General features: G+C 37.4%; 1 protein-coding gene across 1 annotated transcript in view; it reads right to left on the bottom strand.

The window, feature by feature from the left end:
* ACSS3 (acyl-CoA synthetase short chain family member 3) overlaps positions 1-22,758 on the bottom strand; it is a 231,567-nt gene that overhangs the window by 77,017 nt on the left and 131,792 nt on the right. The window contains exon 8 of the mRNA XM_020993467.2: positions 18,103-18,254. Coding sequence (XP_020849126.1) covers positions 18,103-18,254 — 152 coding nt within the window. The remainder of the gene's footprint in view (positions 1-18,102; positions 18,255-22,758) is intronic.

The raw sequence follows: 22,758 nt of genomic DNA, 5'->3' as shown, positions 1-22,758 counted from the left end.
ACACAGCTAGTAAGTGTCAAGTGTTTGGTCTGAAGCCACATTTGAACTCAGGTCCTCCTGACTTCAGGGCCACTACTCTATCCACTGTGCCATCTAGCTGACCATTTGGCTTTTAAAGGCCTTTCCAAACTTCTTGCCTTTTTAGCATGATGTTTTCAGGCATGCTGTCAAATGCTTTCAATGAGGATAAACATGGCATCAAGGTCAGCTACTGCACTGACGGGTAAATTCGTCAACTTGAAAAGACTACAAGACGCAACTGAAGTGGAGGGAGTGTTGGTGCATGATTTTCTGTTTTCAGATGATTGTGCACTCAATGCAGCCTCTGAAGCTGAAATACAACAAAGCATGGATTGACTCTCTGCTGCTTGTGCTAATTTTAGCCTCACAATTAATACCAAGAAAACACAGGTGTTCCATTAGCCACCACCACACCACCCATATGTGGAACCATTGGTTACGGCAAATAGAGAAGTTTTGAATGCTTCCAGGGATGTAAACAAAATACAACAACCAATCCTCTTGCCTTTTACTCCTCTCCAATTTACAATAAAGACTCTCTATACTTGCAATTACAGAGGTTGTTATAGTTGTTCAGTTGTATCTGACTTTTCCTAAACCCATTTGGGTTTTCTTAGAAAAGATACTGGAAAGGTCTGCCATTGCTTTCTCCAACTCATTTTACAAATGAAGAAACTGAGGCAAACAAGGTTAAGTAACATGCCCGGTGTCACACAGCTACTAAGTGTCTGGGGCCAGATGTGAACTCATGAAGATGTCTTCCTGACTCCATGGTTGGCATTCTATCCATGATGCCACCCAGCTGCTCCAATTACAGAGGAATCCTTGCTATGCCTTGCACAAGATACTCCATCTCCTGATTTTGCCTTTTCATTGGCTGTCTCTCATGTCTAGGTTGCTCTCCCTTCTTGTATCTTCTTCCTTGGACTCCTTCAAGTTTTATCTAAAATCCCACCTTCTATAAGAAGCTTCTCCTGTTACCCCCTAATGCTAGTGCCTTCTATCTGAAATTACCTCTATTTTATTCTGTAGTTATTTTCCTCTGTCTCCTCCATTAGACTGGGCTCTCTGAGGGCAGAACTGTTTTTGCCTTTCTCGGCTCAGTGCCCGGCAAAGAGTAGGTACTTAACAAATGCTGTTAACTGGATTTCATTCTAGATGTGATATTTTTGTTCAATGATCAATGAATTGATATTTCATTAGAAGAGCTGACCCATGTCAGTACTGATAATCTTGGGAAAATTCAAGTCAAGATAATGATCATCAAGCACCTATTATGTCCCAGCTACTATGCTAAGAGCTGGAAACCAGCAGATCAGGAAGTTGCAGCCAAATGGCCTCCTTGGAGAGGCCAACCAGACACTTGGCAGAACTGGTTTCATTGTACGCTGAAAGACAATCAGAATCATTATTTTTATGATCCCAACCTATTTTTTCTAGTTCCCCCCCACACTAGGACACCATAGGCATTTTGATATAGACTACAGTTGGCATTAGGACAAGTGGGGTCAAAACACAGCTAGGTACTCGGTTTTGTGGGAAAGGTCACTTAATCAATCCACAAATCAGAATGTTTTTTATTAAACCTCATTAAGTGAGGAGCACCATGCTAGATGCTAGAGATAAAAGTATAAGGAATGAAACAATCTGTACTCATGTACTAATAGAGGAGACAAGTACAAATGTGTGTGTATAACATATAGTCACTGTGATGAATAAATATAGATATGTGCAGAGTATTTAGTGAACATTTCTATGAAATGAGGTTAATAAAATCCTTATAACATCTTGTATACTAACACACACCCTCTATCAGAAATGTAAGCTCCTTCCTTCCTTCTTTCTTCCTTCTTTCTAACAGCAGCCCCTAGGCAGGGCCCTCTGCTGTACCCCTCAAAGCCCAGTCAGTTTCCAGGGCGGGGCCAGCCCTCTACAGCCCCCATCCAACTGCTGCCTAGGAGAGTTCAAAGGCCCCTGGCAGTATCTAGAATGGTAGTGAAAGGTGGGGGAGCCATTCAGCCTCTGCTCTTGGTAAGCCCACTTTTTTCTGTTCCAGTTGCAAAACTTGTTAACTCAGGCAAGTTATTTTAATCTGTGTGCCTCAGTTTCCTGATTTGTAAAGAGAAAAATAATAACGGTAGTTGTTGTGAGATCAAAATGATATAATGATTGTGAAGGGCTTAACACAGTGACTAGCATATCCTCAGTATTACATTATTATTATTTCTCTAATTGAATGCAACTATTCCATATTTGATGACTTTAAAGTGGTTTTAAAATGCCAAAGGTAACAAGATCAATGATTTTTATATGTGATAATTTGAAAATGCAACTGATGTTCTCCGAAGTTTATTGTTTGTGTTATTCTTGTATTTCTAGATTTATATTGTAAAATTTGAGAGACCATCATAAAACAGAAATGCTCTTAGGTGAAGCAATGTTTAATCTAGATGTTGTTACATATGAATTGGGCTTTTAAAAGAATAATGATAAAAATTAGATATTTGAAAACTGTCAAATATTTGATGAGGTATATTTAGTTCTAAAACAGGTAATACTATTAATAATAACAATAATATTTATTATAGTAGGCTTTCATTTGAAAATCGTGGCTATTATGAAAGTGTATAAGGTGATATAAAGATGTAGCTTCAACATATTAATGATGAGTCAACTATTAGGGATTTGCCATATGTTTGAAGCCCCAGAATATGGGCAGTTTTAATTTATAAGTAAAGGATTAATGAAATGTTAACTGTTAGGAAAACATCAGGAAAGCTATTCAAGCCCTAAGTTGAGGTTTGTGAAATTTTGTGGTTTAAGGTACAAAAACCTGGGAATTTGTTTTGAGTTTTGATTACTGGGATAGCTGTTTGAATTGTCATAAAGCCAATAGTAGAAAATGGCATGTGTGGCAGTCCAAGAACTGCTTAAAGGTAGACTTTTGTGCCTGGGAAAGGTTGTGGGTATAACCTAGGACACAGTCAGGATCTTCCTGACTCTATTTCCCTATTGTGTTATTTCCTTTCTGGAAAAGGAAAATCCCCCCCTCATTAATCCTGAGCCTTGCCTTTAACACTCTGTGACTACATGACTGGCTGTCAGACATGACTCATGCCAGGAATGAAGCAGAGTTAAGGGAGTTTTTCCCTCTGTTATGATATAACTATGTTCTTCTTTTTCCTTTTATAGAAAATTTCAATAATAAAGAAGTTTCATAAGTACAACACTAAATCTATTACATAATAGATCGATACTGGAACATCTCTGAGTTACTATAATAGGATTCAAGTATAAACATCTACAATTTTAACCTATATTTTTGGTCAAATTATAATACAGGGATGATATCCTTCAAAGGGGGAAATGATTATACAAGGTAATAAGAAAAGATGTAATGTAAAATTTTAAAATTACACTGAATAGTACATTTTGAGAAAAGAGACAGGATTAGATTTTTTTTCTCTAAGAACAATATACATACGTATGTGATTGGCTTCCAAAATTTATCTATCATGTAAATTCAGGCTTTAAGTGTATACTGGCAATAAATTGTATGGTTTTGTTAATTAAGAATTAACTAGATTTTTCACATAAATTGAATCGATAATGGTAAAGAAAGTAAAATTATTTTCCCATTTTTAACTATCTGTCTGATAATTTTAAAAGGCAGAAAAACAGGCTATAAATAAGCTTCCTAAGGAAAAGGTCTAGGACTAGACAGATTTACAAATAAATTCTATCAAATATTATATTAGGTACAGGATTTAAGTAAGGAGAGAAACAACAAATGATATATAAACTGAAATTCTCTGAAGTTTCAAAATTGGAGAACCAAATTTAAGTGACTGTATTAGATTAGGCCAGAACCTTTAGATTTGGAACCAGAGAAGCAGAGCCCCCTTTAGTGTTGTCCTAAAAATAAAGCATATTATCTAAGAAAAGATATCTAGAGTCCACCTAAATTACATGAAACATGAATCTGGAACTGTCTTTTCTGCTTGGTCTCTCATCCTAATCAACTGTTCCTGCTGGATTTGTTTTGGCTCTACCCCAGCAGGCTAAGAGAGTGTTCCATTAGCTCCTGCCTCTGTTAGATAACACTTGACTCTGATAACTCCGAGGCTGACTCTGTATCAATATATGTAAATTTTCTGATAATAGTAATACCAAAAATAATGATAGGGATTGAACTAATATAGAGAGGGACACGCCACTTTCCACCAGCAGTTCTGCTTGGTTTCAACTCAAATCTCATCATCAAGCTGCCAATTCTACCTCGGACAGGCAACAGCTTCCAGGCTCCCCTCTGATTAAAATGCAAGAAGATGGAACAATTGATTCCTCCAAAAGTTCTTCTTTATGCAGAGCAGGATTTGGAATTTCAGCTCATGCTCCTCTTTCCATCTACAACTCTGCTTGATTTCAGCCCCATAGAACAAGATGCCCTCTGCTGCCCTCCAGACCCCACCGCTTTCCATCTTCCTTTTGTGTGCTGTTTTCCCCCATTAGATTGTAAGCTCCTTGAGGGCAATATCTGTCTTTCTTTTTTTTATTTTCTTATTTGTATCTCCAGCACTTCATACAGTGCATGGAATTTAGTAGGTGCTTGATAAATGTTTATTGAATTGAACATAGGAGTTCCTAGATAAGGAGATGATTTCTAACAATGTAGGTCGAGCCTATAGCAATTCTCAAAGACAGGAAGTTAAAGATGAGTTGCCAGTCTGAAAAGGTTGAGGCAGTTTCCACACAGAAGGGTTACCTATACTAACAGAACCACAGGTTGGGACCAAAATATGTATTTATATACATGCATATACATATTTGCTTATCTGTGTGCACATGTGTGTGTGTATATACACACAATGACACGTATGTCCCGTCTTAAGCCATTCCTATATTTGAAATATAGTGCATAATACAGTTAGAAGTGGCTATTTAGGGTGGAGCCAAGATGGCGGAGTGAAAGCAGTGACTTGCGTGAGCTCTCCCCCAAACCCCTCCAAATACCTATAAAAAATGGCTCTAAACAAATTCTGAAGCAGCAGAAACCACAAAAAGACAGAGTGAAACAAATTTCCAGACCAAGACAACCTGGATGGTTGATTGGAAAGGTATATCCCGCCAGGCTGGGAGCACAGCGCACAGGCCGCAATGAACCTGGAGCAGGCCTCAGAGGACTGAATCTCAGGCAGCTGTGGTGGTTTCCAGACTCCTCAACCCACAAATGCCAAAGACAACTTAGAAGGTCAGTGGGAAAAGTCTGTTTCTGTCGGTGGTGAGAGAGGATGGCCGGGTCTCAGCTCTATTCCCCAAGAGCGTGGCCCTGGTGGGTGGGGGGGGGGGGCGGGGAGGGCCGCTGCTTCCTGAGCTTCCAGCCCACAAACTGAGGGGGAATCCAGTGGCTGATCAGAGAGGGACTGCAAGGATCTCTTTGCCAGTGCTGAGGCAGGAATCTCTTGCTTTGCCCATGCTTGGATCTGGGTCACAGTTCTAGGCGTTAGTGCTGAGGTGAGGAGGAACGCTGGCATGGTGGAGCTTGGCGTGGCTGTGGAGAGGAACCCTTCCTCACAGTTACAGGACAGAAAGGAATACTTGTGGTCACAGGCCAGGAAAGGAGTAAACACCTTGCCCCTTATCATACCACCTTGGAAGAACTGAAAATTTATAGGTCAATTACCTTAACAAAGAGTTTAAAACTCAAGTAATTGGCCAGGATCATGAGCAAGCAGCGCAAAAAGAGTCAGACTATGTTATCTTACTTTGGTGACAAAGAAAATCAAAATATACAACCAGAAGAAGACAACAAAGTCAAAGCTCCTACATCCAAAGCCTCCAAGAAAAATACGAATCAGTCCCAGGCCTTGGAAGAGCTCAAAAGGGATTTTGAGGAGCAAGTAAGAGAAGTAGAGGAAAAACTGGGAAGAGAAACAAGAACAATGCAAGAAAATCATGAAAAACAAGTCAGCAGCTTGCTAAAGGAGACCCCCCAAAATACTGAAGAAAATAACACCTTAAAAAATAGCCTAACCCAAATGGCAAAAGAGGTCCAAAAAGCCAATGAGGAGAACAATGCCCTAAAAAGCAAAATTGGCTAGATGCAAAAGGAAGTCCAAAAGATTACTGAAGAAAATACTTCCTTAAAAATTAGAATAGAGCAATTGGAAGATAGTGACTTTATGAGAAATCAAGACACTGTAAAACAAATCCAAAAGAATGAAAAATTAGAAAACAATGTGAAATATCTCATTGGAAAAACAACTGACCTGGAAAATAGATCCAGGAGAGAGAATTTAAAAATTATTGGACTATCTGAAAGCCATGATCAAAAAAAGAGCCTAGACATCATCTTTCAAGAAATTATCAAGGAAAACTGCCCTGATATATTAGAACCAGAGGGCAAAATAGAAATTGAAAGAATCCACCGATCTCCTCCTCAAAGAGATCCCCAAAGGAAAACTCCTAGGAATATTGTAGCCAAATTCCAGAGTTCCCAGGTCAAGGAGAAAATATTACAAGCTGCCAGAAGGAAACAATTCAAGTACTGTGGAAACACAATCAGGATAACACAAGATTTAGCAGCTTCTACATTAAAGGACAGGGCATGGAATATAATATTCCAGGGGCAAAGGAGATAGGATTACAACCAAGAATCACCTACCCAGCAAAACTGAGTATAATCCTTCAGGGGAAAAAATGGTCATTCAGTGAAATAGAGGACTTTCAAGCATTCTGATGAAAAGACCAGAGCTGAATAGAAAATTTGACTTTCAAATACAGGACTCAAGTGGAACATGAAGAGGTAAACAGGAAAGAGAAATCATAAGAGACTTATTAAGATTGAACTGTTTACATTCCTGCATGGAAATGATATTTATAACTCATGAGACCTTTGTCAGTATTAGGGTAGTTGGAGGAAAAAATTATATGATAGATGATAGATAGATAGATAGATAGATAGATAGAGGGCACAGGGAGTTGAAGATTAAGGATCTATCTGAGAATAAAATTAAGGGAGAATATGGTAGAATGGGGTAAATTATCTCACAAAAAAAAACAGAAAAGAAAATGCTCTTATAGTGGAGGGGAAACGGGGAAGGTAAGAGGGAATGAGTGAATCTTATTCTCATAGGATTTGGCTTAAGAGGATAATACACATTCAATTGAGTATGGAAATCTGTCTTACCTACAGGAAAATAGGGGGAGAAGGGGACAAAGAGCAGGGGGATGATAGAGAGGAGGGCAGATTGGGAAAGGGTAATCAGAAGTAAATACTTCTGAGGAGGGACAGGGTCAAAAGAAAGAATAGAATAAATGGGAGGGCAGGATAGGATTAAGGGAAATAGAGTTAGTTTTTCACAACATGTCTACTATGGAAGTGTTTTGCATAACTGCACATGTACAACCTATATTGAGTTGCTTGCCTTTTCAATGAGGGTGGGTGGGGAGGGAGGAAGAAAGAAAATCTGAAACCTAAAGTTTTAAAAACATATGTTTAAAAAAAATGTTTTCACATGCTACTGGGAAGTAAGAAATACAGGAAATGGGGTACAGAAGTCTATCCTGCCCTACAGGAAAATAGAAAGAGAAGGGGATAAGAGAAGGGGGGGGTGGGAAGAGATAGAAGAGAGGACAGACTGGGGAAGGGATATTCAGAATGCATGCCATCTTGGGGTGGGGGGAGGGGTGAGATGGGGTGAAAATTTGGAACTCAAAAACTTGTGGAAGTGAATATTGAAAACTAAAAATAAATAAATTTATATTTAAAAAAGAATTAAAAAAAGAAGTGGCCATTTAACGCTAGTCTAATTAAGAATAAATGATCGACAATTTTGCCTTTGTGTGTCATGAAGTTAGACCCAAAGCCATACGTTTTCTAACAGGATTCCTATGACTGTTTCATAATCAGCCTTAGTTTTCTAATCTCCATATTTCAGTTAGTTCAGCCATATACTCCCAACAGCCTTTATTGAGAAGTATGTACTAAGAACCAACAAATATTTCTAAGTGAAAACCACTTAGCAAAGTCCAGATGTTATTTTCAACCATTAAATGTAATTGCCTTACCTGCAGAATTTCTTTCTTTCTCAAATTTGGTTCCACTAATGCCATTCTTTCTTACATTTCAATCCTCCTTTAAAAAGAAAGGTCTTAAAATAGCCCCAGATCCTAACTCATCCATATTTATATAAGCTAAATGACCTCAATATCCTGCAAAGTAATAGAGTTGTGGCCACAGTTCTACAGTTAAACTAGTGAGGAAACTTCCATCAGAAAATAGTTAGGTTCTTTTGATTTTTCTTAAAAGTTATTTGAATGCAAAAGTCTCAAACAGGGCCTCAGAGCATGACATTTAAAATGAAATTTCAAAAGCCACATAAAAGTATAATAAGTTGGAGGAACTTCCTATTTCTAAATTGAAAAACTTCACAGTTCTAACAATTTAATTCAGCAAACATTAAGTGCCTATATGTCATGGGTCCTAGGCATCTGGCAATTTAAAACAGTTCTGCTGATACTAGTTTTAACAACTGGTTATCTTTGAAATTACTTGCTCCAAGAATTCAAGGTAGATAATTTAATACTTATTCATTGGCACACATAGACACATAAACACCGACAACATGTTTGCTATCGTTTTTGACACTTACAAAATATCTGAAGGGAATATTGCATCAACTTGAACTCTGCCCTGAATCTCCTCTGGGCACATGGTGAATACTTTTGGCAAGGAACGTGTTTCTCTGTTTTATGTCTTGCCTGACATTTATGATCAGATGACTTCTGGACAAAGGTATCTGTTATCTCTACCAGGAGATAAAATCTGCTTTGAATAAAACCTCTGAAAGTCTGCTTGTATCCTACTAATACCCTCATCAAGAATGCCTTCGATGTCTTTACAGATGAATCTCATAAAAATTGTATGTTGATGGAAAAGTGGGCATTACAGGTTGGTAGTTGGTGGGTATTATGTCAGTCACCTTTCCTCCAGTATTAATAAGCTCTGAGATGTTTCCCATGCATTTGCTATCTTCCCTTCTTTCAGGTTATTTTGTGAATCATGAAAGTCTTTAATGCTCTCCCAACTGTGTCCCTTCCAGTGTGGATTATGTCTCTGAACACTTGGTCTCATTTAGAAGCTTTTCCTATCTTTGTTGTTTGGTCTAACGTCTGTTGCTGTTATTTCATCATTTCAGTCCTATTTGTGGCCTCATTCGTGATTTTCTTGGCAAAGAAACTAGAGTGATTTGCCACTTCCTTCTCCACCTTCTTTTACAGATGAGGAAACTGAGGCCAACAGGATTAAGTGACTTGCCCAGGGTTACTCAGCTACTAAGTGTCTGAGGCCAGATTTGAACTCACAAAGATGAGTCTTCCTGACTCCAAGCCTGGTACTCTATTTACTATGCCACCTAGCTCCCCCTAGAGCAATTTCTAACTCCCCTATAAACACACAGGATCATAACTTTAGAACTGGAAGGGACCTTAAAAGGCACCTAAGCCATCCCCATCCTTCTCACATGAGGCCTAGAGAGGTGGTTTTTCCAAAGTCACACAGGTTTGTAACTCTTAGAAGCAGGATTAGACTCTGATTCTCTGACTACAAAATCAGTGCTCACTACCCAGAATTCTGATGTGAGAATCTAAGCATGAAGGATCATAAAAATCTTTATAACTCTTCTCCCTGTTTCTTCATTTTGTTCTCTTCCTTCCATTTTATCTATAAATGCCCTGAGGATGGTTTTGCATGATTGAGTTTCTCACAAAGCTTTTCCATTCTGGTTTTACCCTCTACTACTTCTCTTTTATGAATGAACCACTCAGAATTTTTGAGCTTCTCAATCTCCAGCATCCTCCCCATGGCATCCAATCCTAGAAGGCTGTAGCACCTTCTGGAAGAGACGACATAGCCACTACAAGGGTCTAGCCTAACCATCCATATTGGGATGAGGTGGAGTGGGGAGAAAACAGAAAGAAAATTTATATTGCCCAGATCATGGCATGAAGTTAAAATGGAAAACCATCTTGTAGTAGTAATATGTATCCTAGTATATGACTTGTATATGTCATAGTATATGATTTGAACATATAGAAACAGACAAGGATCGAGCCCTAAAATAAAACAAGAGGAGGAGAAAAGGCTGGATTGCTTTCAGGGAATGGCAATGCTTTTTTTTTTTTTAATAACTTAAAACTTCTATGAGAAAAAAGGTCTGTTTTTGAAGAAATGCTAATATTCTACCAATGTTGCTATATGGCTGGAAGTCAAAAAACATTAAATCCTCTGATGAATTTGAAATGAATAGCACGCAGAGACAGTGTGGCACAGTCACTAAGGACCAGGTCTAGAAGGCAGGAACACACAGGTTTAACTCTAACCTCTGATACATATTTCCTATGTGACCTTGGGCAAGTTTTTTCTTTCTTTTTTATTTAAGTATTTTATTTTTCCCCAGTTACATGTAAAAATTATTTTTAACCTTCATTTTTAAAACTTTGAGTTCAAAATTCTCTCCCTTCCTCTCTTCCAAGCTCTCATTGAGAAGGCAAGGAATTCGATATAGGTTAAACATGTGGAGTCATGAAAAACAGTTCCATGTAAGTCATATTGTAAAAGAAAACACAGACCAAAAAAAATTAAGAAAAATAAAGTTAAAAAATATACTTCAATCTGTATTCAGACACCATCAGTTCTCTCTCTTGGGATGGATAGCATTTTTTCATCATATATCCTTCAGAGTTGTCTTGGAGAATTGTATTGCTGAGAATAGCTAAGTCATTCACAGCTGATCATTTTACAATATTGCCGTTACTTTGTATATAGCACATTTCACTCTGCATCACCTCATGTAAGTCTTTCAAGTTTTTTTCTGAAAGCATCCTGACCATCATTTCTTATAGCACAATAGTATTCCATTACAATCACATACTACAGTTTCTTCATCCATTCCCCAATTGATGGGCATCCCTTCAATTTCCAATTCTTTGCCACCAGAAAAGAGCTGTTATCAATATTTTTTGTACATATAGGTCCTTTTCCTTTTCATTTTTTTTAATCTCTTTTGGAATACAGATCTAGTATTGGTATTGCTAGGTCAAAGAGTTTGCATGGTTTTATAGCCCTTTGGGTATAGCTCCAAATTGTGTACATAATGGTTGAATGAGTTCACAACTCCACCAACAATGAATTAATATCTCATTTTCCCCATGCCCCTTCCAACATTTCTCATTTCCCTTTTCTGTCCTATTAGCCAATCTAATAGGTATGAGGTAGTACTTCAGAATTGTTTTAATTTGCATTTCTCTAATCAACAGTGAGAGAATTTTTTTTTAATACAGCTATTAATAGCTTTGTTTACTTCATCTGGAAACTGTTCATATCTTCTGATCATTTATCAACTGGGGAATGGCTTTTATTTTTATAAATTTGACTCAGTTCTCTATATGTTTGAGAAATGAGGCCTTTATCAGAGAAACTTGCTTTAATTTTTCCTGTTATTGCTAACTGTACTTCCCTCCATTTACTATTGTCTCTCTCCTTTTACCCTGTCCCTTCTCAAGTGTTTTGCTGCCAACTACCCCCTCCACCAATCTGCCCTCCCTTCTATCACTCTCCCCCTTCTCTTATCCCCTTCTCCTCCTCCTACTTTCCTGTAGGGTAAGATAGATTTCTATACCCGATTAAATGTGTATATCATTCCCTCTACAATTCTGATGAGATTAAGGTTTATTCACCCTCCCTCACTTCCCTCTTCTTCCCCTCCACTGTAAAAGCTTTTTCTTGCCACTTTTATGTGAGAAATTTTACCCCATAAAATCTTTCCCTTTTCCCCAGTACGTTCCTCTCTTACTTTTAGTTTCATTTTTTTTTAGATATTATCCCTTCACATTCAACTCACACCTGCACCCTTCATCTATATACACTCCTTCTAACTGCCCTAAGAAAGTTCTTATGAGTTACAAGTATCATCTTCCCATGTAGGAATGCAAACAGTTTAACCTTAAGTCCCTCATGATTTCATTTTCCTGTTTATTTTTTCTGTCAAATTTATTTTCCTGTCAAATTTTCTATTCAGTTTTGGTCTTTTCTCAAGAATGCTTGAAAGTCCTCTATTTCATTGAATATCTATTTTTCCCCTAATGGATTATACACAGTTTTGCCAGGGAGATGATTCTTGGTTGTAATCCTAGCTCCTTTGCCCTCCAGAATATCATATTCCAAGCCCTCTGATCCTTTACGTAGAAGCTGCTAAATCTTGTGTTATCCTGTCTCCATAATACTTGAACTGTTTCTTTCTGGCTACTTACAATACCTCCTCCATGACCTAGGAGCTCTGGAATTTGGCTATAATATTCTGGGGAGTTTTAGGCAAGTCTTAAAGATGATAAATTGCAGAGAAGGTACTGATTAGCAAAGGTAGAGGGAGTTACCTATGCTAATGAAATCATAGGTAGGTCCAGGCCCTATCCCCATCGCTTATCACTAAGAGGGCAAAGGAGAAGTAAGAAACATAGAAAAATAGCATTTTGAAGGAGAAAAGAATGTCATCAGGGGATAGCTATGTGACAAAACTAAAGGTAACTGGCAAATAGCCTATGTATTCTAATGCTATCCTTATGATGCCAGAAGACAGCAAGGAAGGCTCCCATTATATTGTGTCGGCTCTCTGTGGTTAGCTTATGAGAGAGTACAGACTACAGTCACACAAGGATAGACCAGTATTAATGAGCAGTGAGCTGCACTGTTGGAGACACAACCTCACCTATAAGATTTCAGATCTTTTTGAGCTCTATAGAATATGCAATAAATTTGTGTTTTTGTTTTCTGGGGGGTTTTTGGTTTGCTTTTGTTTTTTGTAAAAAGAAGTGATGTTTTCATCTTTTTTTTTTTGATGCGGGAGAAACTTATGACTACAGTCATAAAATTTAAGATTTATTTAGGGTTGCCAAGAAAATGAATGGGCTGCCATTAAATGCAGTCCATTTCCCATCAATGAAGGTCTTTGAAGCCAATGAGTAGTAACTAGAGATGTGAAAAAGAGGATTCCTATTTAGCTATGGGTTCAACTATGTGGCCTCCAAAGAATCTTCCAAAACACACACACACACACACACACACACACACACACACCCCTTCTGCCTTCTGAGCTGAAGTTCCCACTTTTTGTTCTTTTTCATAACAGCTTTCTTTCATAATTCCTTCTTGTCATTTGAATCTATCCTTTATGACTTCTACAGCACTTTTATCCACCCACTTCCTAAAAACAAAACAAACCAAGAAAATACAAAACAACTGATTGGGACAGAATCATGTCAAAGGAGAAGAACTGAGAATGACCAAAAAAAACCCCACCCTAAAATCACTAAGTTATATGAAAACCAAAACCAACCACTTGAAACCAAATTTGCATCCCTTGCTAATCTACTGATTTTAATTAACCTTAAATTTATTTTGAGAATTTATATTTTTGTCCATTTCCATCTGAAAGACCTTTTGTGTCTCAACTACTACTGAAGGTTTGCTACCGCTAGTGTTTTAAGTGAACATCAAACTTAAGCATGTTTGCATTTTTAATTTTTTCTCTTTGGTAAGAAGACTGTTTTCCAAAATGTGTTCTGAGAGAAGATGGAAAGATAAGAGCTGTATTTTTTTAAGCCAATGTACCAGTAATGATGGTGTCTAATCCAAATTACAGCATTGGAAGCCAGCTGGCAAACAATCTTAATGGCATAGCAACATATATTGGAAAACAGACAGATTAGCAAGGTAACCTACCGGTAAAAATCATAGTCATGCATCAAGTATTACAGAATGAATGTTGAGGATGAATTTATGTCAATGATTGAAAATTAAGAAACTTATTATGGAAGAAACAGTTTTCAGGTAAAGAAGTTTACTCGTCATAGATAAAATTATAGGTACAAGTCAAAGAACTGTAGGATAATTGAAATTAATATTGGGTTTTTGGACAGAGGGTTACGCATATACATGGGGAGTTGGGTGGTAGGGAATCCAGATTATCAATGATATGTTATCAATGATACAGGAAAAATTCAGATAAGGAAGCAATTTTCTCTGCACCAACGTTTATTGATAACTTCTATATTTTACAATTTTAGAATGTTGCCTAGGGTAACTGAGAATTTAAGTGGCTTGCCCACAGTATCACAGCCAGTATTGTGTCAGAAGCAGGAATTGAACACACGTCTTTCTGATCAAGTGGTTTTCTAACCTCTATATCACACTTTCTCTTACAAATACAGTAAGATTAATTTTTTTTGAGGTAATTGGGGTTAAGTGACTTGCCCAGGGTCACACAGCTACCAAGTGTCTGAGGTGGGATTTGAACTTAGGTTTTCCTGACTCCAGGGCTGCTGCTCTATCCAGCACACCATTTGGCTGCCTCTAAGATAAAATTTTTTAAGTATCTTAGATCATGATGCTGTTTTTCATCTTCATCCTTAAAGATTATTAGAAATAAGATCACAATTTAGGTGTTGGATTTTCTCAGAAATGAAGGCAGGGAGAGGTCAGCACAGATAATGATTTGAGGTTCATTCCACCTTTCTGGCTCCATCATCCCATTACAATTCCATAATTGGAGTACTGTAATTAATATTATGGGAGAAGCTAGGTGGCACAGTGGATAGAGCACTGGGTTTTAGAATCAGAAGACTCATTTTCACGAGTTCACATCCAGTCTCAGACACTTAGTGGCTGTGTAAGTCTGGGTAAGTCATAACTTTGTTTGACTCAGTTTCTTTATCTGCAAAATGAACTGGAGAAGGAAATGGCAAATCACTCCCACTACCTCTGCCAAGAAAACCCACCAAAATAGATCACAAAGAGTTGGACGCGGCTGAAATGACTAAACAATGGCAACAAAATCACATCAACGTAGTGTTCATTTAGGAAATGCTTGTGTATAAACTATGTAGTTGACACAGACCCTGCTTTTGCAAAGGATACCCTTTGATGGGGGGAGGGGAGGTATTATCTATAAATAATAGAAATTATAAATCAACACAGAGGAAAACAATACTGTTCATCAGATGGGATGACTTCACTTCCCTGGATGTTTATCTTAACCTACTCCACTAGACATAGGGTGTGTTCATGGGTAAATAAGAGTGAATCAGAGGAGCCAATACAGCTTTCTGATGGTATACAAACTAGCCATACTAAAATAGGTCTTTAGCAAAAATTCACTGAGAACAACTAGATTTTGGGGGCTAAAAGGGAGGACGGAAAATAGTGACCTATTAAGGGAAAGGAGATTTGAGAGGATGCTAAGGTGTTTAATATTGGAGTTAATATTTAATGGTTGTGCGTTGGCTCGGTGAAAAGAGCATTAGATTTAGAAGAGAAGGACCTGTGTTCAAATCTTGGCTAGCCACGTACTAACAATGTGATCTTAGATAACTCACTTATCCCTTTGAGATCTAAATCTGATTGCGTGATTCTTCTCTGACCGTCAGTAGATTCATTCAGACTTGCTTCACTCCACCACTCAAAATGAATATTTCCCAAATGCCCTGATAATATCACAGAACCACCAAAATACCCCATATTATTCCCTCAAAAAACACTATTCCAACCTCCCTTCTTTAGGAAAGAGCTGACAAATATTCTAATCTTTGGTCTGCAATTTAAAAGATCATTTCATTCAGGGACTATCTTTCTGACATGAGATGGTTATTGGATTCTCTATATCTCATTTTCTGATATGAGTAACCGACTTCAAAGAGATGCTATGAGAACCGAAGTTTGGGAAGTGCTTTGAAGATATAAACAGCTATAATTACTCTTCAATGTACATATTATTAAACTGAAATGTATGGGGAAATCAGTTTCTAAAGTAACATAAAGATAATCAATATATGCAGGAATATAGTTAGAAAAGAAAAGGCAATCTGATCCTGCTTTATAGGCAATAGTCTTCTTCCAGTGAATTTTCATAATTTTATAATGACTTTCAGTACTTTATTTAAATATATTAAGTCAAATAATAATCTCCCTGTGCAAATTACCATTGAAATTTCAAAACCTACAAAGATATATTTTACACATGTATATGTATACACACATACATATATACACACATGCACACACATATGTATATATGCACAGTGGGGACCTCTCATTGAAAGAGAAGCTGTACAGAACAGCGGATAAAACCTATAATCTAGGATTTCTGTTATTATTGGTCCTTCATTCTCAAAGATGACCAATGACATCAGGAGGGCGATGTCTTGGCTTACAAGTGACCTGGATTTAAGGGAGGCAGAGCTGTGCAAAGTCATCAGCCCTACTCTCTCCTCCAGGGCCATCAGAGTCAGGAAAATGAGGATTCAAGACTGTCTCTGACACATACTGGCTGTGTGACTCTAGGCAAGTCAATGAACCCCTTAGGTAAAGAGCTCTGCAAACCTTAAGGCGCTATATAAACATTCATTGTTGTCTCTGTTCTTCACCTTACATCATTCTTATCATCTTTTTTCATGGAGTAAGGATGGGGACTGGACTTGTGATTTTACTGCTGTAAGAAACTTCCAGGCGAGGAAGTTCCCTCCATAATGCAGGTTGGGACCTTCTTTGTCTTTTTTATTGTTTCAGCAGTGTCCAATTCTCTGTGAGCCCATTTGGGGTTTTCTTGGCAAGGATACTGGAGTGGTTTGTCATTTTCTTCTCCAGCTCATTTTACAGATAAGGAAAATAAGGTAAACAGGGCAAAGTGACTTGCTCAAGGAAACACAGCTAGTAAGTTTCTGAACCCAGATTTGAACTCAGGAAGATGAGTCTTCCTGACTCCAGGCCCAGCACTCTGCACACTTTGCCATTTATCTGCCCCTCTCAATTGTATGAGAGCGATGATAGTAGTACCTACCTCCCAGGATGGTTGTGAGCATCAAATGAGATGTTTTTAAAGGGCTTAGCACACTGGATAGCCTCTAGTACTTAACAAATGCTTCCTTCCTTGCTTCTTTCTTTCTTTCTTTCTTTCTTTCTTCTTTCTTTCTTTCTTTCTTTCTTTCTTCCTTCCTTCTTTCTTTCTTTCTTTCTTTCTTTCTTTCTTTCTTTCTTTCTTTCTTTCTTCTTTTCTTTCTTCCTTCCTTTCTTTCTTCTTCCTCCCTTCTTCCTTTCTTCCTTTCTTTCTTTCTTTCCTCCCTCTGTCCTTCCCTCCTTCCTTCCTTCCTTGTCCTCTCCTCCCTTCCTTCCTGTTACTGATTTGCATTGGTGGGAGCTCAGATTCCCAAGTACAGTTCAGACGTTGTTTCACTTAAGAATGATATTGATAAGCAGGGGACGGTCCAGAGAAGGACAATCAGGATGATGACAGGCTTTGAGGCTTTGTCACATAAGGATCAGTCAAAAGCATGGGGCGAGTTCATCTTGGGGAAGGCAAGACTCAGGGGGTGGGGAATTTGATAGCTCTCATCATGTATCTGAAGGGCTATCACATGGAAACCTGTCTAGACTTGTTCTAGGACCAGCAGCAATGGATGGAAGTTATATGGAAGCAAACTACCTCCCAATTAGGGCTGTCCCAAAGTGGAATGGACTGCCTCAAGAAGTGGTGGATCTCCTTTCTTGGAGCTCTTTAAGCAGGGGCCAGGTGATTACTTGGTTATGTTAAAATGGGAAATCCTTTTGTATCTGGTTTGGACTAGGTGGTCTCTGAGATCCCTTACAATTATCAAAACCTATGATTCTATGATGAAATCATAGGTCTGATTCCTTCTCCCTCCCCAACTGCCAAAGCCAGTCACAGTCCAAACAGCAGAGAGTTTCTTTTTGTGAAAGAGAAAGCCTTCCCCTATTCCCACTAACTTTCAACTCTTGTTGAAACGACATTATATCAAGGGGTAATTTTGGATGAAGCAACCCCATAAAACATTTTGATATCCATACTATGCTCTTCTATTTTAAAGCTATGTCTTGGGTAGTCAATCCTTAGAATATTCAGACTATTTTAGCTCCAACCCATAGAGGTACTCAAGCTCCCCAGAACATAACTCTCTCATTGCTTCAGATCTTGGTTTTGACTGTGACTTGTCCCAGTATCCTCACTTCACCTTGTCAAAGTGTACTGCTTCCCCAGAGCTGCCCTAGGGTCCTGCTGACGAATGGCTCTAATTGCAGTTGGTGCTGTAAACAAGGCTGCCACTCCATGCTCCCAGAGCACGCGGAAGTAAGCCCCAGCATCTGGTGTTCCCACAGGCTTCCCCTGCAATGAGATTAATTAAAAATGTTAATGGATAAAAATAGCTCTTATTTTCTTCACAGTTCAAGACTGGTACATTTAACAGAGAAATAGCAATTAAAAATGGTTTTCAATAAATCTGTATTCATTTTGTTTGTTTAAAAGATTCCATGCTTCCAGTATCAGTTCATATAATACAAATGCATACTCCCTACCTACCTACCCCACAGAGCTATTGCGATAAAAATGTTTTGTAAAGCTTAAAAACACTGCAAAAATATAAGATATTTAAAGGCGGGCTTGAAAGCTGCCCTGCCCCATTTTAGCTCTGATGCCTTAGCTGAGTGAGAACATCTTTTAATCAATCAAAAATCTTAGACTGTTTTGCAAAGTCTGTGAAAGTTATTGGATGAAGTTTGAATGTTATATGGATGACACCATATAAGAAGTAAGATTTTGTTACACATCCTTGGTCCTGTATATAAGGACTGAATTAGCTTGAATGAAGAGTTTTTCCAGAGTTTGGAACATGTGGCTTTCTAGCATACCAGTAAAAAGTAAAAGGAGGAGTCAATTCTTTTTTTCAATGAAGGGAAATATTCAGGAGGGTCATTGGCTCCACAAACATCTCACAGCAGAGAAATCTGCTGCAGGAAGTTCTAAGAAAAAGTGAACTCTTACCCCAGCTTCCCCTCCTGGTGCCTGTCTATCCACAGACAATATGTTAAAAATGTGTGTAAAAATCATTAAAAATGTGTATGAGAGGCAACATGCAATAGTAGATAGAAAAAGCTGGCTTGAAAACAAAAAGATGATACAGTTAAAGTCCAGCCTTGGACGGAGCCTTGCTGTGTGACCAGAGGGAAGTCAGCAAACCTCTCAATGCTCAGCAACTCTCTAGCAGGGTAAGCTGAAGGACAATTATAGATCAGTAGTAATAAGAGCAATTTCCATGACAGGAGTCTCTTATACCAGTAAATTCACAGACCACCCTTTCTCCCCACAAAAAAAAAAAGTTTGTATGCATGTAAGAGATGTATTACACACACACACACACACACACACACACACACACACACACACACACACACACTCACCCATGCTTCAATTAAATTCCAAACTCTCTAAACAAAAGGCATCTAAAAAGACCTTTCTAAATCTATCATGGCAAAAATAAAAACTTTTTTTTCAACTAAACAGAAAGTTATCATATTTAAAGAACCTCCCCCACCCACCCACCTGCAATCACAATTAACTACATCGATATTCTTTTTTTCTGTTTGCCAAGAACCCACGCCAATCACTTCCCAGGGGGTACTGAGTAAGAACTTTGATTGCTGAGAATTTCCACGTAAACACTTTTGCCATGGCAACAGTGAGAAATGATTTTAATCTCCTGGCACAAAACATGTAATAGAAAGGTAAAAAATTGGAAGTCCCTGTTTCCTACGTACACATTGACCAGCATAACCTTTTCAGATAAAAGTTCATATGTAAAGGAAATCAAATGTTATATTTTTAATCATGGACAAGAAACCACAAGAGAAGCAACATAATGGAGAGAGAGGGCAGAGGACCAGATGTGAGTCATTGAGATCTGGTTTCAACTCCTGCCTCTGACACATACTAGTTATGTGTGAACACAAACAAATACTGAACTCCAGAAGGCCCCCATATAATTCTCCAGGACTTTAAGTTACAAAAGGATTGCTAGCCACATCAGTGAAGGAAGTTTCCACATCAGGAGTTCCTTGCCCATAGTGATGCGATTACAAGTTCAGATCTCTCCCCTACCCTCTCCCTCACAACCAACAACTGATCAAACTAAGGAACAATTACTCTATAAAGCTAGAAAAAAATATTAAAATTCATTTGGGAGGGGAAAAAAGGTCAAGAATATTAAGAAATGAATGGAAAAAAGAGTGAAGGAAAGGGGCCTGGTAATACTAAATACCAAACTGTACTACAAAGCTGTAATCATCAAAACAATTAGGTACTGGTTAAGAAGTAGAATAGTTGATCAATGGAAGAGATTAGGCTCACAATATTTAGAAGAAAATAAACAAAGTAGCCTAATATTTGATAAATTCAAAGATCTCAATTATTAGGACAATAACCATTGGTAAAAAGGGAAAGGAATATGAAAGACATTAGGCATAAAACATCATCTCACATAGCATACAAAGAGAAGCTCAAAATGGATACACGATGTAGACATATAGGGTGATATCATAAGCAATTAGTAGAGCAGAAGTTACCTGTCAAATCTATGTACAGGGGGAAAATTCATGACTAAGCAATACATAGAGATGGTCATGGGAAGTAAGATGGATAATTTGGATTATATAAAACTTTGAAGTTTTTCCATGAGCAAAACCAATACTGCTAAAATTAGAATGAAGGCAGAAAACTGGAGGAAAATTATTTGTAGTAACTTTCTCAGGTAAGGATCTCATTTCTAAAATATGTAAGAAATTTAGGCAAAATTTTAAGAATAAGTATCATTCCTTAATTGACAAATGGTCAAAATATATAAATAAAAAATTTCAGAAGAAGAAATCAAAGTGACCAATAGTTATATTAAAAATGTTCTAAATCACCAATAATTAGATAAATGCTAATCAAAACCAATATGAAGTACCACTTCACAGACCATCAGATTGGCTATGATGACAAAAAAGGAAAATGACAAACGTTGGAGGGGAAGTAGAAAAACAGATACACTGCTGGGAACTAGTCCAACTATTACAGAAAGCAATTTGAAACTACACCTGAAATGCTATTAAATTGTCTATATTCATCGACTCTGCAATAACACTACTAGGGGTATGCCAAAGAGTTCAAAAAATGAGGAAAATGTACGAAAATATTCATAACAACTCATTTTGTGGTGGCAAAGAACTGGAAACAGAGGGGATGCCCATAAATTGAGGAATGGATGAACAAACTATGGTATATGAATATGACAGAATACTATTGTACTGTAAGAAATGATAAAGGGGATGGTTTCAGAAAACAAGATGTATAAATTTATGCAGAGTTACATGAGCAGAACCAGGAGGACAATTTATACAATAACAACAATATTACAAAGATAATCAATTTTTAGAAGACTCAAAAAGTCTAATGAACTCAACGACCCATCACTATTTCAAAGGTCTCAGGATGAAAGACATTATCTATCTCCAAATAGAAAACTTTTTAAAAATTTTATTGTTATGGAAAAGCTTGTTCTATGCCATAAATAAAATAAAATAAAAAGAACAGATAAATTTAGAGTACAACCTAAAGTATATTTTCTTTCCTTTTTTTATTTTTCTTTTCTTTTGAACAGGCATAAATTAGTGTTGTATGACAATGCATACTGGTAATTGGTTTTGTTTTTGTTGCTTTCTCAATGGATGGGGGGGAGGGAAAGAGAGAATAGAACTGAAAAAAAAAACTAAAATAAAAAAACTATGCCAAAATTAAAAAAAATATATATATAACCTCTCCTAAAATATGAAGTCTGGAAAGTAATATAGTAATACAGTAATAAAATGCTGAAATATTCAAATAATAATACTATTCAGATTCTGTGGACAAATTAAATATGAAGCCTAAAGATTCTGGTATGATGCATGTTTTGGAAAGGCATGTATCCTATACTTAAACTGATATTTATATTTAGTTTATTAGAATGTCAATTTCTTTTGGTCCAAACATTATTTCATTAGTATAGAAAACTGCCAGGTAAGGAAACTCCCTTCACCAATCATAATAGGCAACTATTCTGCAGTATTCATTCCTAAAGTGTCTCCTGTGGCACTGAAATGTTAAGTGATTGTTCCCATCACTATATTAATTTGAACATCAACTTATATTCATATGTCAGTGGAGATATAATTAGGTCTGAAGCTATTCTAACTAACAACAAAATTTATGTTGGTCCCAATGATCCTTGCCAAAGCAAGGTACCCTATCACGCCTAGCCATTCTTATTCCTGCTGCTCCTTCCCAAAATTAAGCTAAATCAATTCAAAGTATCTTTTCAGCAATGAAGTGTTTTGTCCTGAAATGCCAATTATATGAAAACCACATGGAAATAAAAGTGAAATGAGAAGTGGGATACATGTTTGAATCATAGATCTCAATCTGGGAGAGATCTTTAGAGGTAATTTTACAGCTGAGAATTGTGATTAAGTGCCTTGTTCAAAACAGTAAACAGAATAGCCAGAATTCACACTTGGATGCTCTAAACCTAAAATGAGCACTCTTTATCCTCCCTCATGCATGCTCATTCCCCATTCTAAGCAGGACAACATGCCCCTCCCAACCCTACTTTTTCTTTTTATTTGTAAAAAATAAAGTTAAATTGATTTATTCCCGGTACTCTTGAACAACTGCCCTCATCATGTAAGTGCTCAGTTTCCTCACCTGTAAGACAAGAAGGTGACAGCAGAGTATTCTGAAGGTCTCTTCTAGATATAAATGCTATGACCTGGTTACATGTACTTTTGTTCCTTCTTTTACTCGGTTCTTCTTCTAT

The sequence above is a fragment of the Phascolarctos cinereus genome, unplaced genomic scaffold, assembly GCF_003287225.1.
Source record: "Phascolarctos cinereus isolate Bilbo 61053 unplaced genomic scaffold, phaCin_HiC Scaffold_1;HRSCAF=81, whole genome shotgun sequence".
Taxonomy (NCBI): domain Eukaryota; kingdom Metazoa; phylum Chordata; class Mammalia; order Diprotodontia; family Phascolarctidae; genus Phascolarctos; species Phascolarctos cinereus.
The sequence above is the reverse complement of the archived record's forward strand: the minus strand, read 5'-3'. Positions and strand labels throughout refer to the sequence as shown.